At 41.7% G+C, this 18,052-nt stretch overlaps 1 protein-coding gene across 1 annotated transcript in view; it reads right to left on the bottom strand.

The window, feature by feature from the left end:
• LOC104954278 (uncharacterized) overlaps positions 1-17,236 on the bottom strand; it is a gene marked incomplete at its 5' end in the record, with an annotated part of 67,986 nt that extends 50,750 nt beyond the window's left edge. Inside the window, 3 exons of the mRNA XM_010781363.1 lie at positions 15,558-15,699; positions 16,777-16,863; positions 17,169-17,236. Coding sequence (XP_010779665.1) covers positions 15,558-15,699; positions 16,777-16,863; positions 17,169-17,236 — 297 coding nt within the window. The remainder of the gene's footprint in view (positions 1-15,557; positions 15,700-16,776; positions 16,864-17,168) is intronic.
• Positions 17,237-18,052: the final 816 nt, after the last annotated feature.

Here is an 18,052-nt window from a genome sequence, read left to right as displayed (position 1 = left end):
GTTCCAAATCTCTTTTTTCCATTATGGGTTCCAGCCTGAGATTATTCGGGAGGTACAAGTTTAAAAATAAATAAACCCCTTAGGGGCTTTGGTTTGGGGAAGCTAAAAAAGGGGTCAATTTTGGGTAGGGTAACTTCCTTATTGTTTTCCAAGAACAAATAAACAATTTTTCATTTTGGAAAACAAAAAACTGGCCTTTATATTCCTTATTTACTTTCTCCAAAAGGACAATGAGTGTTTATTAACCAAAGCTTTTCACAACAAACACCCAAGGAACAGAAAAACTTTATTTTTGGGTGCCAAGAACGGCCAAAATTAAACGGGGCTTAAACAGAGTTGAGGGGGAAGGAAAGAGGGAAAGGGGGAAGGGATGGCCAAAAAAAGAAGAGGAATTGTAAAAATGGGGGAGAGTTAATTAAAAACTTGCGCTCATTAAAGCTGATGGATTGGTTTCTTTTCGTTCTCTTTTCTTCGCTCCTCCTTTCTTTGTTTTATCGGGTCTTTATACCACTTTAAAGGGGGAAAAAAGGGGGCCATTTTTTTAAGAACCCCACGTAGAAAGGGGATGGGTTAACAAAAACCCCCAACTTGGCCAAACCGATTTAAAAGGGGGGGGGAGTAAAAGCTTCTAGGAGGTTAAAACTTAAGAAGGGTTAATGAAAGACTTCTGGCCAGGAGGGGGTGGAAAATATTGGGGGGGGATTCCCCCGGGGGGAACCCCGGCCATTCTTGGGTTTTAGTTAATTTAGTGCTATGCTGGGGAATTGGTATGGGTTACTCTCCCAAATAGGGTATTCCATCGCTTTTCGGTGGGTTTGGGGGGGCCCTCCATTTTTTAAAAAGAAGGGGGGAATCCAAAATGGAGGCAGATTTACTTTGGGAAAAAAAGCGAAATTATTAAAAAGGAAGGGGGCCTTCCCTGGAAGCTGGGCGCATGGTTTAAAAAGGTTTTAAAAAAGATTTTCGTTACCTTTCTTTTTTCACCCCAAAAGGGTTATTCTTCCTTCCATTTCTGGCCCTTCTTTTTGGGAGGACTCTAAAAAACAACTTTCTCCGCTGCATTAACCATTTATGGGGGGACTAATCGGGTGGCCCCTTTTTTGGGGGGGCTTTAAACTGCAAAAGGGGGGAATTGTGGGGGTTAAAAAACCTAGGCTGGGCTCCAATTAATTTGTTTTTTTAATTTCGCAATTACGGAAATTTTGGCTTGGGCAACCGTTATGGGAGAAAAACAAAGTTTAAATCGGGAAAATAAAACGAATATTTTTTTATTTAGATATTTTTATTATTATTTGGGTATGTTTCAGTTTGAATTTATTAAAAGAGGGTTCATGGGTTAAATCAAAACTTTGTTTAAAAAAAAAAAACATAAATGTTCCACATTTTTTTCAATTAAAGGACTGTTTCCAAAAGTAAAAATGGATATCGGTTTTTTCATTAAATGTGGGTATTCAATTATTTGGGACCCCAAAAAGATTAATCCGAGGGATAGGGGATTTTGTTGGGGCCATTAATTCGGGGAGTACAGCCCTAAGGGTAACCCCTCACAATGGGGTGAATTATTTCTCAGTTTTCCTTTTTTCTTTCTGGTGTTACCACATATGCCCACCAAGGACCCCCTGCTTAAAAACTTAAAACAATATACTTGTTAGGCCCCTTTGGCAGCAGGTTCCCAAAGGTGTTGGGAACTTGGAAAGGAAAGTTAGGCACTCAGGGGTGTGAAAGGGATGAGATTTGAAGGTGGCAAAAATAAAGAGGGGGTTAATGGAAGGCAGGCTAAAAAACATTATGTAAAGGTTTAAAAAAAAGGGGGAAAAAATTGGCGGGGCCGGGGCCCATGTTAATTTTCTGTGGGGAAAACAAGCCAAAAAATCAAATTATCTATTTTACTGTTGCTTGACAGGAAAAAAAAACAATAGGGGGGGGAAAAAACTATTTGTGGATTGATCGGTTTGGAAGGTGTTTTTCAGGGGCGTTTTTTTTTTTCATTTTTCAGGGGGGTTATTCTGGTTAATCTGTTTGCTGGAGGAGGGGTTCTTTTAGTTGGGATTTTGGCTTTATTACTAGGGCGTAATTGTACCAATATATATATTACCCATGGGTGGGGCAAAGAAAAAAAAGGTTGTTGAAACTTTGGGAAGTTACCCCCCGGGGAATTTTCTGATAAGGGTTGGGTCATAAAAAATGGGAAGGGGGAAAGCCACTGGCTGGGTCCAGGAAAGAAACATTCTTGGACGTGGGAAAGTGGGGGGGGCAAAAAAAGAGGGCAACCGGGGATGTTTCCCAAAAATATTCTTGGTGGAAACAGGGGGGATGAAAACCCCCAAAGTGGGAGGTTGTTTTGGGGGGGGGAAGGGGGGGAACACCAAACAAAAACGGCTATGTGGGTGGAAGAAAAAAAGGCGACAAAGGGAACACCAAAACAATCAAAACCCCTTCATTTCCCCAAACTTGGGTGATATGGGTGGGAAGGGGGAGGGGCATTTCATGGGTTTGGGGCTTGCTTTTGTTTGGGGCCCTTCGGGGGGGGCCTGGGGGGACAATGGGAATTGCCATCATTTTCAACGGGGAAAATTTGGGGGGAAGTTCCCTTTCAAAAAGTTTATCCCAAATGGGACCATTTGGGCGGGAGGAAAACCTTTTAAAAGGGGGCCCCCATCTGGTTCCACCCAATTGGGAGCTCATACCAGGAGGGATGGGTGATTGCAAACAGGAGCAAAACCGGACCCCCAAAAGCAAAACCAGGGAAATTAAACCAACAAAAAAACAGGGAATGGCTTCAACCAAGGGAAAAAGAAATAGCGGCTTTTCTGGGAGTGGCCCCAAGTCAGGGGATCTGGGGACCCCTCAAACCCAATTGAAGATGGGCTGGTGGCCATTGCCTCAAGGGAGGGAGGGCGATTCACCACCCCAGGACATTCCCCCAGAAATATTTTGCTTTGGAAAAACTGGGGGAAAAAACAGGGTTTCGTTACAAAGGGGGGGGGAAAACAAATGGGGTCCCCCCAGAAAAAAAAGTTTTTTCCTTCGGCTGGACCCGGTTGTTGGCAGGGGGTCTGGATTTATGGCAACATAGGGGGAAAACGTTTTGGGGGTGAGGGGGTTATGCTGGGCCAAAGGGGAGGGGGGCTCAACAACCAAAGGTTATTTTAACATTACATTTACGATTAAAACATTAATTTAGGGCTGACGCTTAAAAATTTTTGGGGCAATGTAAGGTAATGTAATGTATTAAAAGTGAAAGTTAGTAGCATGTTATAATATTTAAAAAAGTTCCAAGGTCCACCATGAACCTTTTCCAAACCCCTGGGGGCACTTGTTGGAATGTTTTTTAACCCATGGTGTGTTTCATTAAAACATTTAAAAAAAAAACATTAATTAAAAATTTGTTTGTATTGGGTTTTAGCTTAGCCAGACTGTGTCTGACTAAGGGTTGTGACGTTAGAGAAGATCAGAACACATTTTATGACCAATTTATGCAGAAATCCAGGAAGTTCCAAAGGGTTCACATACTTTTTCTTGCAACTGTATATATATATATATAGAGTAATATTTGAGGGTTTTGATACAAACAGGCTGTCTGCATCTGGAGTTTGAAATCATTTATTTTCCTAATAACTTACTTTAATACACGCTCAATAGTAAAAGAGAAAATACAGACAATTGGATTTTCAAAGCTATGTTTGCTTTTGTATGAAACTAGCATGCTTATTGGTGGTATTTAAAAACGTTCAATAATTATGAGCATAATATAATAAGCATGAAAAATAATTGTAAATTTTTTGTTAGCTGAAAAGTAATTTCAAATAATTGATCTTATATACAATTATATGAACATTTAATAGTCTACTTGTACAAACTTAAAAAGAGAAGGAAACTAAAGCAAAGATTATGTTCATTTTCCTCCATCAAATCCCTTCATAGCATCTACCTCTAAATCCAGAAGATATGTTAACATTCAGCCAATGTTCCTGCACTCATCTATTTCTCAGCCACTCTTCCCGCTCTCTTGGAATTCTATCTACTAATCCCTGTTCACTCTGTGGCAGGAAATTGCATCTGCTAAATGACTAAAGGAGCTGATGCATGATATCATTCTTCAAAGCAAACATTTTACTGTAAACAGTATCGTAAACCTTCTTCCCCTCACACTTGGACACAAACACACACAAACACACACACACCATTATGTTCACAGAGATAGAACAGTAGCTCACAAGTAGTCATTAACAATGCACAGTGGCACAGACTCAGTGTTTCCTGTATGCCATTACTGATAAAGCCTTTAGAAATGGCTTCATAAGAGGATCACATTGTGTTTCACTGCCAAGATCAGAATGATTTATTTGACAAGTAGTGACAATCACTAGGGCCAATAATACAAAATGTCAGGGACCACAGCCATCATTATTAACTCCTAAATTGTCAGGATACTGCAATACTTTTATATAGCTTTATTTTCTGTCACTTATCTGGATCATCGTGGTAGCAGGCTATATCAAATATATGGGTAACGTCACACATAAAGCATGGACAATAATTTCGGTTTTAATTTAGAATCCCAACATGGTCATAAGGTAATGCATGAGTAGCCACTGATTTAAAAACTTTAAAGAGGCATTGATTTCTACAGATAGCACCTGGCTTACACACTAACTAACTTGTCACAGTGAAGGTTACATCAGTTAGAGCTGAGACTGACTGTGCTCACCTATTTGGCTGAAAATTAACAATTTTCTTTGGATTGTGATTGACAGGTACGAGAACCGCAGGATGTCATTTGCACAAGTAAATAAGGACGTCTTGAGCAGATTCACTGTTACCATGGTGATGGTAAGATGAGGACACATTGGGCCAATATTTAAACTGCTAGAGGGGGCAACCAGGCAGGTGCTCTGTACGTGGGTTCACATGGCACACACATGTACTCCACACACAGTAACGTGCCTGTAAAAACCTTTACAGTTGATGTAAATGTATATGCAAATACGCAAAAAAGCTCTTAGGCTGGGAAGATTACCCAGCACACTCACAGCACTGTTTTTACACGCTAACCTGCACATGGACAGCATGAGGGAAGTGCATTGGGCCCAATCTGCAATCTATATTTGTAATCCTTTAATGTGGTACGTTCTTTTCATTGTGATGCAGTGAAAAACTGATCGTCTTTATACGCATCAAACTAGAGGACAACACCCCCTCCCTTCAAACCTGACTCACAGATCAAAACACACGAGAAAGGGCAGACAGAGATCAAATGTGCCTGTGAGAAATCCACCCACAGGACATCTCCAGAGCCTCCAAAGGCAGACTTAACACACTTATCCAATATACCAAACACACACTTGCAAGCACAGACATGCACACTCACACATATTTAACATGGCTCAGTGGTTAAAGGTTAGCTTTTCAGGAGCAAGTGTAAATCTCACAAGGTCAGTTTTCAATATGAGATCTTAGGCTGGAAAACATTGCGTGAGAATCGACTGAGCCCCGCGGCTACAACCCTTATCAGAAATCCCCCTCTGATATGACAACAATTCAGATATGCCTCACAAATCTCCTTTAAATTGTGTCCCACTATTTGACAAGGACTAAGGAATAAACCTGTCTACCTGCAATTGAATACAAAGACAAACAAACAGCCCTGTGAGCAACTTTATCAACAAAGAGGAAAGACACAAGATCATTATGTTGCTGCAGCAGGGAATCCAGCAGCTGAAACAACAGCACTATGGCGACTGAAATACTTAGTTAGTGTAATCTCTTTCAGGGCTTTAGGTGTGCTTCAGAGATAAACAAACAGAAAGAGAAACAGATGGAAACACATACACCTGGGAAGACAGACAGATTGCTAGAAACAGTACATAGAGGAAAAGAGGATAAATGCATGTGTCTGTGTAAGGACCATCAACACCACATCGACAAAAACAATGTCTCCTTAAATGGCCAGAGAACATTCCGTTAATCGAACTCAAACTGTTGGATCAGTGATGAGAAGCTTGAATCTCCATTATGGCTCAGACTAATGAGACAATCAGCAGAGGGCCGTCACAGCCAGGACTTTATGATATCAGGGAGGTGCTTCTGGTTTAACAGTCATTGACCAGCTCATCAACCCCTTCTATTTAGCCTGTGTGTGTTTGATGTAGAGGGGAGTTATCTGTAGATGGTGCCAACTTAAGTTCAACAATAGAGGAGAAATTATTATTCAAAGAGCTCAAACTGACCAAATAAAAGACCCCCATCACCCCAGCCACAAACTGTTCAGTCTGCTGCCGTCCGGCAGGCGTTACCGCAGCATCCGGACTAAAAGCACCAGATTCAGAGACAGTTTCATCCCACAGGCAATAAGACTGTTAAATAACTGAACTGCTGAAACAACATCCATAACATTCATCTGCTACTTAGTAATTATTTATCTATGTATCTAATATATCATCCCAATAGCTTGCATATAGACTCTTATTTCACTTTTTTAAAACTATTTTTCTTTTTGTATTTACTTTTTATATTTACTTGCACTACATTTTTCTGTTTTTCTGTATTATTGTGTTGCACTGTTGGAGAAGCCTGTGACCTAAGATTTTCATCGACGTAACTACTCTGTAGCTAAGTTCGTATGACAAATAAAGAACCTTGAACCTTGATAAGAGCTCCGTAAGCAGGAATCCCAAAATCACAGATGTATAAGAGAAAATGTGTTTGTAGATTCTCTCTCTAAGGACTATGATTTTGTGACAAGCAATGTGCCGATGATCAAATCAGCAGAAGAAGAAGAGAATACCTTATGGGCCTGCTGCCCTATGGATAAAATGTACAACTTTCATTTTCTCCCCCCCTTTTGCTTTTTCCACCCTCCTCCTACAGTATTCACACTTTTGATTTCATCCAGATACCCTCTCCTCTCTGAGGATTGCTACCAATGTCTGTTTACAGTTCGCCCTTAGCCCCTTCTCACCACGAGTGTACTGCACACACAGCAGGGAGGCTGTCAGAAGAAGATTATAATGCCTCTGATCTGGTTATTGGACAGTAATGGTATGTGGCTGATGAACGGAAGAAAAAGGGGGGAGGAGATGATGGAGAGAGGGAGGGAGGCGGAGAGAAGAGGCATGGGGATGGTGAGAGTTAGAGTGGGGGTGAACTATTCCAGAGTTTTCATATCTTAGCAGGTCAGAAAGGATATCAACTCTCAACTATTCTCCTCCCTTCTGCTGCCCTCCTCTGCTCTTTACACTACTCGTCTCTCCCCAAGGGATCTCATTATCACTCTCTGGCCACGAGGACTATGCATATATGCGTATGAACTCGGCTAAAGAGGGGGACGAGCCCTGCAAGGAGGGGAGTTGGGGGGGGGTGGGAAAGTAGGAGATAGAAAGAGATGTTGAAAGAAAGGATGAGGAGAGACACAATCTGGAGGCTGGAGAATGGGGGAAAGTGTGTGTGCAGAGAGAAGTGTGCTGTAATAGAACAGTAGAGCACATAGCCTTAGGTACCAGATTGTTATTGCTACAACTGCAGATGGTCGGGAGACGCTTCCAGCTGATTTATCTTTCGTTATTGTCTCTGCGAGTGTGTATATGTGTCACATCCATATCTATATGAGGCCATATGTGAGCATGCTATATGCTTGTTTAGTTTAAGTAATGTCAGCTAAATGGCATGTTTTCTAGATAAATAACCAATTAGCTGTAAACTATTGCTCTCATTATAATGCCGCACACACCCTGCTGTAAATATCAAATTAAGTGATTCAGGATTCTGTGCTCACACTAAAAACAACAGTAAATGCCAACAAACAACAGTAAGTGAGAAGACTACAATTAGCGAAAATGCTCACTCCCTCCACCTCCACTCCATATTCAGGCCAAGATCTATCTTTCCCTCTGCTCTTTTTTCACCTGTCAGCTTTTCTCCATTTATGTAACGGCTTTCATTGATTTTTTTTTAAGGGGTCCTAAGATGCTCTTAATGTGCCACTGAAGACAACATTGGTGTGTTTATATGTGTGTACATGAGCTGATGTGAGCATGCAAGTGTGTGTTTCTTTGTAAGTCCATAATGGTCAACATTAATCTAATCTGGAGCAGTTTGGAGAGAGACGACGATGAAGAAGAAATGAGACACTTTGACAGACATACCTGCGCTTGCGCATACACTCCACCTCACACCCACACAAATGGCTCACGGAGGCTCTAATGCAGAGTTATTATCCTTATAATCACTCCAAAATCCAGCACATCTTCTATATTTTCCCACCTCCTACTTTCAGGATTCGAGGCATTCATCGTTCCCTCTCCACCTCCCGGAGACATCAGCTTTCTACTGCTCTCGTATTCCCTCTCTAGCACATAGCCATGATAAATCTCTAAGATATCTTCCCAATGGGCTTTCATAAAATCAATGGCTATTTTGGAGCTTCACTTTCTCTATCAGATCAGGTGTATGCCGGGGTATATGCCCTATGTCTATGAAGATTCTCATATGCTGAGTCTTTCCACATAAAAAGAGTCATTAGATTTAATTATTTTAGCTGGGGGCACATAAAGAATAATCAAATAATGGCAGGGTAAAATCATTGAAGCTGCTCACATGTACGCCTGAAATGTTCATTTCTGCAGCACTAATTTATTTAGTGCAACAGAAATGTCATATGCACCAATCTACAGAGCAATCGATCACTTTGCAGATGTGTTACTTGTTAAGCCCTTGTTAAGAGGAGGCAAAACTATTCAGCAAAAGATTAAATCCAAGAAAATACATGCAGGTAATTACCAGCAAAAGAAGCTGTGTGGATAATATGGCATGGCTGAGTTTGAGCTGATTGTACCAATGCTAAAGGACATGTACATTACACTGAATATATATAGAGACAACAGAAAAGTATATATCATTAAATTGTTTAATTTGTTTAATTTACCGCAAACAGCAGCAAATCATCCAAAAAAAAAGCACTAAAAAACAAAGGATGCCTAATATCAGCTTATGCAGCAGAGTAAACTGTGTGAGTCCATGTCTCCCTGTGTATACTTGAGTTGAATATTCTTCTGGAGTTTATATTTTGCACAAGCAATCATTTTCATCCCTAACGTATACAACTGCGAGAGATACTGTTTCTCAGGAAGCCAGCTGAGCCTGTTTTGACATTAAATAAGCTAATAGGCAAATGTCATGGCTATTAAGTGAGTTAAGCCCGATCGATGTCAACTCTGGGGCAGAGATATATAAATTCATTTCAAATGAGACACCAACTGACACCAATAAAACAAGTAATCTGTTAGCATCTGTCTGCAGAAATGGGGGACTGTCGAGTGTTTGGGAACGTGGATGTGTGGATGTGCTTCGAGAGGCAGTGGGAGGGAAAACCGAGGGATGACATAGAGTGAGGCTGGGAGAAAAGGATTAAGGGGGGTAGAGGTGGAGGCATGGATGAAGCCGTCACTTCGCTTTGTGAGATTCTCTGCGGTGAGAGATGAGAGAATGATCTCCCACGCAGGCTGCAGAAATGCTTACACTAACACTTTCTCTCCGCCTTTGCCCCTGGAAAGGAGGGGAGAAAAGTGCAAACATGTCACTGCGATAGGAAGAGATCAATGTCCACAAACACTGTTAGAAAGCAAACAGAGCCACAGACCGACACACACTTTCATTAGCACAAACCAAGTATGGATGATTTAGTATATTTTTATCTAAATTCTACACTTTTTTCAAAGTCCTTCCCTTCTTTTAACCATCCAGCACTGACATTATTTCATTAGTGATCAGGCAGCCTTGAAGCAGTATTGGTTTCTTTGTGATGAAGAGGCACAGCACTGGAGCATTTCATTTTCATTCTCATCTCAAAACTTTTGCTTTGATGGTTGGTTTGTGTCTCTGAATAACACTCACCCAGCCATCCCAGCGGGCCACACTGTGAATCATGCATCCACTCAGGCATCAGAGTCATGCATTACGATGCTATCATGAAAAAAAACACTTATGCACACCTTCACAACGCCCTACAAAAACAGCATGGTTTAAAAGCTACACATACAGGGCGAACTATTCAATATGCCTATCATCGCTTCCAATAAAACTTGCTGATCTTCCTCTATTAGTCTTTACAGATCTAGGTTCTTTGCTGTGGCCGAATTTGTATTAAAATCTGCAGCCAATCAGTTTTGATGTATCTTTCGTAAATGAATGCAGATAAATGGACATGCAGAATGTGAAGTTGAGCCTGGAGGCAGGGACGTGCACAAACATTTGGAGGGGCTATTGCTCTAAACCNCTCGAGTGTTTCCTCAACTTAATGTGTTTCTTAAAATAATACTTCTGCATACAGTATGTGACACTGTGAGTGTTGCACGGCCAGATACGGCTCAAGAAGCTGACTCAGATGAATGAGGCGAGTTTTCCGGTGTGAACGCACCATTAATACAAGTATTATATAATCACAAAATAAAATCGCCACTTTCAGAACAGGAAATGCACGCTAATACAATCTTTTCTATTATTATTGTTATAATATATATATATATAAATATATATATAAATAAAGACATCTTGTATTTTAGTTACACCCGCTATTGATAATTTTGGTCAACATTGGACCTTGACACCGTCCACATAGCTATAGTGAAATAATATAATAGAAAACATTAAGCCTCTTTGATTTAATAATCTGATCTGAAACCTCGCTGCCATCTCATAAAACACACACTTCCTTATCAGTCCTGAGATTAGCGCCTGCAGGCAGGACCATGGACCCGTCAGCTCCGCACAGCGCAAAATGCGTACATGAGGGGAGTCTCAAAAACAGCGATCCGTGCACAGAGAGCGGGTTGTGTTTGCAGTTGCAGAGGTTTTATACGGAAAACAAATATGTGTGGATCAAAAATACATATGTTAAACTTTTTTCTGTATTTGGATTTTATTTACATGTTTATGAAACGTGTGGGGGAAACTTCTGAAGCAATTGGAAACAGGACTCAGAGAGACACGAGGAGAGCTGGAGCTCTCAAACACTGACGGTTTATTTGGAGCTTCGGGCCACGATCTGACCACACGGTTGAGATGCCAATCCAATTTTGAAGATCTCTACCCCAGACCCATGTGTTTAGCTAGTTCAGAGAGAATAATCAACATGCTGTATAGCAAGATAGAATCATAACACCTCTATCAGCTGAGGCCAACAGGCAGGAACAGGGAGACAGAACACTGAGAGCACAGCACCAAGGTTACAGGTGTGTGCTCAGTCTGGACAGAACTGATAAACTGGGTCAAAGTAAATGTTTCCCCAACAAAATGAAACACATTTGTGTGTGCATTGAAAAACAGTTTGATTCCCTCTGTGTGTGTTATGAGACTGTTCTGAGCCCACATCCAGAGCTCACTGACCTCCAGTCGGCCTGTAGTCGTCGTCTGAAGAAGAGTTTCGGCTGANCAAGATAGAATCATAACACCTCTATCAGCTGAGGCCAACAGGCAGGAACAGGGAGACAGAACACTGAGAGCACAGCACCAAGGCTACAGGTGTGTGTGCTCAGTCTGGACAGAACTGATAAACTGGGTCAAAGTGATGGGCCTTGGGAAATATCTCCCCAACATCTATTAATCTCTTTATCAGGTCTTTTCGACCCCTCAAAGCTCTTCCTACTACGAGTCATTCACCCATTCACACCTCATTCATACAGAGCAGCACCACTTGCTCTAGGGAAGCTACCACACACGCACGCACACACACACACACACACACACACACACACACACACACACACACACACACACACACACACACACACACACACACACACACACACACACACACACACACACACACACACCGTTGGCCATCAGGAGCACCTCAGGGTTCAGTATCTTGCCCAAGGTCACATGTCATTTGTGGGTAATCCAAACCAGAACTCCTTTAAAGAGGCCCTATTGCTTTTTGGTGTTTTCCCCTTTAATCTAGTGAGTGCTATATGTTTTAGTGCATGTAAATGGTCTGCAAAGGCTTATATCCCTGTGTTTCTCCCCGTTTAGTATATTGGGAATGCTTATTCTACTTTACTGTTAGTTAAGTAACATTTTGAAAGATCTGAGTACTCTTTCCACTACTCACTATTTTTCACCTGCAGCCTATATGTTGTTAAATCCAAACATTTAGATTTTTAATTAAAACCTTCTTCATTCTTTATAGCAAAAAGTTTCGAGATTAATTTCAGTTTATGAACTCAGAAAAATGAGGTAACTTTAATTTAAACACAAATTATTTAGTGGATTATAATTGAAAAAGCGTATTCCTGTTTTTGGTGCAGAATATATTGTAACCACTTCTGAAAGATTTCCGGGTAGAATTAAGGTGTATAGTGCTTCATACATAAAGTTTAAAAGTCACAAAGCTTAAATAACCTGAGATGACACCAAACACACAGCACTAAATAATAAATCATTCTTAAAAACAGTAGCTTGAAACAAACTGATGGAAGCACAAGTTTTACATTTTTAATTGAGTTGTTTCAAACAAAACCTGCAGAAAGTTAGAGAGAGAACCGGAGAGAAGCCTGCTGCTCTGACAGCTGTCAATCACCCTCACGGAGCGCTGCTGTAGGTCAGAGGGCAGCCCCGCCCACCTATGTGTCAATCAATCAGATCGGGGGCCAAAAGCCAAACAGGGAGATACTATAAAGAGACCACAGAGGGCGAGGGTTCGATTCCCTCTCACCTTAAACTGACACAAAGTCACTCTCGGCTCAAACTCAAACACTGATCGACATTTCATGAATACAAAAATTGAAAATGTGATATTCTGTTGTAAAAACACAGCTAGAAATACTGTTATTTGTTTTTGCTTCAATCAATGTCTTTATATTGATCCTTAGTGGTCATTATGAAGCAAATTCCTTGTATGTGTAAACCTGGTATCATATAAACTGGTGGAATTAAAACTACATTTACTGAAGTACTGTAATGAAGTTCAATTTGGAGGTTGACTTGAGTATTACAAAAAAAACGTTTACGAAAGTAGGAGTGCATTGTGTTTCCCTAAAGTAAAAGTACTGAAGCCCATCACTATGAGAATATCCTCCACATACTAATACACATATGTAAATAATTACGTTTTTGAATATTTTACAATATGTCTGTAGGGTATGAACACAGAGAGAAATAGCATCAATTGTTCCGCAACACAGACCGACGAGCAATTAATCTGCTATGACTCTCTCAAGTGAGTGTGTGTGTGTGTGTGTGTGTGTGTGTGTGTGTGTGTGTGTGTGTGTGTGTGTGTGTGTGTGTGTGTGTGTGTGTGTGTGTGTGTGTGTGTGTGTGCTGTTCAATATGAGGTCCATGAAATATGCATGAAGTACTGTATGTTTGAACCTCCCCCCCTCCCCTACAGGCCAGTACCAAGGTCCTTCAAGCGCATGAGCTCATATGAGCCTACACACACACACACACACATGAACACACAAACACACAACATGTTGCACCCTCGCCTCACATTGATGAATGTCTGTCCTTCAGAGAGCACGACAGCCACAGGAGAGTGATACAGTGGGAATGAGGACAGGCAAAGAGAGAGTGCGAGACACAGAGGGAAAGAGAAAAGGCAGAGCAATAAAAAAAAACACAAGAGGTAGGAGTGTGTTGTGGGCGGAGGTAGAGGCAAGAGGAGTGATGCAGGGTAGTGGAGGAAACAAGTTGGAGTGAAAAACAGCAGTGGGTGTTCAGCATTACTACAAAAACACAATATTGAAACGTACTGTGTGACCGGACCAGGTATTGGCAAGTGTAAATTGTGGCCATTATGTGTATTCTTGGATATTATACATACATCTGTAATGTTCTGCATATTAATTGTATTTATCTTAAAGTGACTTAAGTAGCATATCATACTGTATGCCATATGTTCAAGAAAAATTAACTCAAATGGAATTTAACTCAATATTTATATTGTTGAAATATATTGAGATCCATCAATTTATAATTATAATGTTTTAATTTATAATAATAATAAACAACAATGAATTTTTCTGGATTACTAATCTAAAGTGTTATTAATGTCATGCTTCTTTGTTGAACAGACAAGACCACTCACTTTCAACTACTGGTACATTGGTTTGGATGATCATGATCAAAATGTGTTGAGTCTCAATAGATATGTGGATACTTTTTTTTATTTTGTTTGCTTAATGTTTATGTTAGGTCCAGTATGAACTGTTGCTGGAACAAGGTTAACTTAATGTTAATTGTGTGTTTAGGTCTAAGATTTTTAACTATAAATAGAACTACATATTACTGCATACTGTATTTCTTTATACCATGTAGTGCTATAAAACCGCATTAAACAGATACTAAAAAAACATTCCACCACAGGTGTTAATCAATGTCACACTGACTACTAAGGGTAGGGTCGGTAAGGGGGTATGAAAGCCACATATCAAGTTACCACTGCAATAAATGGATTGGATGGCTCGTAGGAATAATATATCATTTGGAAGTCTAATAAAGACGATGTTGAAAAAATGAAAAGCAAAGAGGGCAGAGATAAAGGGGGGGGCGGTTCTTTGTCATATTGTTTTTTAAGTTACAGTAACTTTCTAATTAGGAAGACATTTGCTGCTGTGCTAATGAGCAACAAACTCTTTCAAGCAGAACAAACAACATAAAGACAAAGCACACATGCACAAACACACACAGTCTCACCAGGACACCAGCCCATCTGTTTGCTAGGGAATCTTGCTTCTTCTCAACTCTGCTTAAAAACAGAGTGGGAAAAAAAAGCATCCCACACACACAGTGAGTATGCAGACATGACATCATATTTCTCTGAGACTCTCTATGCAAAGAGCGTGGGCAGGAATGCGTGGGTAGCTAGTGTGATTACTACACTGTGAGAGCCAACACAGACAGAGAAACTACCAAAGCCAACTGTGTGTGTGTGTGTGTGTGTGTGTATCCTTGTCTGTCACTTAGAATTTGGGGCGATCCAAAGACATCTATTTCATCGCATTCATCTCCTTATCTCTGCCTTTCTCCCCCGACTTTGTTCCCTTCTACCCCCTTCTCTTTTCACTGCGTATTTGCTACTCAGTCATTTTTTCTCCTGTTTTGTTTGGCTGCCATGCCCTGTGAGCACTGTTTAATTCTCTCCCCTGCACTCCCTCTGGAGACTGAAGGGTTAGGAGGTGGGTGGGGGTTGAGATGGGGGAGGACAAGGGCAGAGGCACTTCATTAATCAATCAACCAGCTTTGAAAATGTACCTAATTAATGGCTAATTACAGATCTGGGCACCGTGCCAGCTGGCATCCAACCCACCTCCACCGATACGACCCCCGCAGTCCCCCAGATGACACTAGAAGTAAACACCCCGCCTTGCTCCCACTTTTTCTCTCTTCTTTATTAGTCTACCCATCCATGCATCCACTCACCCATTCTTTTTTCATCATCGGCAGAATAAACAGATCACAGCTGATATCTCAGACGACATAACAGAAAAATCTAGATCTCTCGCCACACTCTCATGTTGCACCATATGGCTGCCTGTTAGATTTTCTTTATGCGGTCTTACCGGAGAAATACCGGTGGTCACCACAGGGTCCTGGAGGCCCTCGGGAGGCACTGTCTCACCCCGACTCTGGCTGCCGCGGTCCTCCCCTTGTCCCTGCCAGCTCTCTCTGCGGGATGTGCACGCACGCCAAGCCCGCTGAATCCTGTGGATATAAGTGGACAAAACACGTATCAGTGACATCTGCATATCGGTAGGAAACTGAATTAGGGAGTTGCCATATGGGAGGCATAACTTTGGGAATCCTTGATTTTTAGACGTTTGCATTCCAGGCTATAACTTTACTGGTTTATTTATCAGTAAAACGATAAGAAACTTTTAAATCAATATGGTATTTTGATTTAAAACATGATCACAAAAAAGTACAAAATGATGTCACCATGCACCATATCTAATTTCTCTCTAAACACTGTATTTTCTTCTTTTGAGACTTTCCTTTCCTAAATGTATTTCTTGGCTATTCTGAAACATATTCTCTCTGGATATGTTTTCTCAGCTTTACTCCCCACCAAGTATCTCATCCCTGTTTTTCAACTTCCACAGATACCTCTCTCTGTCTCTCTCTTTAAACTTTATTTCCTCCCTGTAGTCACCCCAGCACCAAGGTCCAGGATGGAGTGTTGGATCAATTACCCGATGGAGGAACACATTCACCTCCATTGGAGCAGAGAGACAGCTGAGCCAAATGGAACAAATTGAATTAAGCCATAACTCCTAGCTCCAAAACCAATACTCCCCCCCCCCCTTCTTCCTGAATTCCTATTTCTCCACTTTTATTCTCCCTTTGCTCCGTCTATCTGTTCCTGCATCCTATTCCTTTGCCGTTTCTGTGAGGTTATCCTGAAATGTTTTACAATCCGTCTCACCTTTCTACACCCCAATCATGTTAACTCTATACAAAAACATTAGCTTTCTTTTCTCTATCCTCGTCTTCCAAGGAAGTGGAAGCCCGAGGCGAGAGCTGTCCCTGCCTGTTAAATCTATAAAAGCGAGGGCCCTTGTTTAGGGAAAATGGTGCGAGATGGCAGCCTACGAGGATTCATGCACTCAGAAGTGCACTCTGACCCTGGTTCTGAAACCTAATCAGCGGGACGATTGAATTAAAGCCGCACATAAATTGATTTCTCCCACACAACAAATAAAATGCACTTTTAAGGTCAGAGGTAACATGGATGGCACTCTGTGTGAAATTGACTCAAAGTGTAGAACAGGTGATACTCACACAATAGCCTTGATTTCCAGATGGTTTTGTTGCTCACGGCGACGAGGGCTATTGTCATCCTCTTCCTCACTCCTACGAGGACGGCCTCTATGATAATGACAAGATAGATAAACAACAAATGCCCATACACAACAAAAACAGCACACAGTTTTAAGCAAAACAAAATCAAGTTTATATTTCAAAGGATATTGAAAGTAATGGCATAATAAGCTCTTGGTAGAGAAAGAGGACGTCACGGTAGAGTTCATGCTCAATAGTGGGCCTTGTTATGGCAGAATAAGTGTCTATGATTTACATCAGAGTATACGACCCTTGTTGTAGATTAAGTGATGTCCATAAAATATGAGTACTTATGCATGGAACAGGAGAGACACTTTTGTGTAATGTCTTACCTCTCCACCTTGGGAACTGCTTGCCCTTCAATATGATTGCAGAAGCGATGATACCTCTTCACTTCATCCTGAAAAACATCAATATGCAACAAGGCTTTAATTCAAGGTTCAAGCACAGAGACCTCAGGCTCAACAGCGCCCTCTGTGACTGGATCCTGAACTTCCTGACGGGCAGACCCCAGGCAGTGCGGGTGGGAAACATCACATTCTCCACCCTGATCCTCAACACCGGAGCCCCTCAAGGCTGCGTGCTCAGCCCTCTCCACCCCCTGTTCACACACTGTTCACACACGACTGTGTGGCCAGACTTCTATCTATATGGCGCTGTGCGTGGCCACACACAGCAACAACACCATCGTGAAGTTTGCTGAGAGGAGGTCGAAAACCTGACATCTTGGTGCCAGGATAACAACCTCCATCTCAATGTCAGCAAAACCAAGGAGCTGATTGTGGATTACAGGAAGCAGCAGAGAGAGGGAAACGCCCCCATCGCCATCAATGGGACTACGGTGGAGAGAGTCAGCAGCTTCAGGTTCATCGGGGTCCACATCACTGAGGACCTGACATGGACTCACCACACCACCACCATCACCAAGAAAGCTCGACAGCGGCTCTTCTTCCTCCGCAGGCTGAGGAGGTTCAACATGGACTCCAGGATACTCTGCAACTTCTACAGGTGCACCATAGAGAGTATCCTGCATCACGGCCTGGTACGGCAGCCGCACCGCCCTCAACCGTAAGGCTTTACAGAGGGCGGTGAAAACTGCACAGAACATCACCAGGACGGAGCTGCCATCCATGGAGGACCTTTACTCTCAGCGGCTCAGGAAGAAATCCCTCCGGATTATAAAAGACCCCCATCACCCCAGCCACAAACATAGACT

This window comes from Notothenia coriiceps, unplaced genomic scaffold, assembly GCF_000735185.1.
Source record: "Notothenia coriiceps isolate Sejong01 unplaced genomic scaffold, NC01 NC01_scaffold00023139, whole genome shotgun sequence".
Taxonomy (NCBI): domain Eukaryota; kingdom Metazoa; phylum Chordata; class Actinopteri; order Perciformes; family Nototheniidae; genus Notothenia; species Notothenia coriiceps.
The sequence above is the reverse complement of the archived record's forward strand: the minus strand, read 5'-3'. Positions and strand labels throughout refer to the sequence as shown.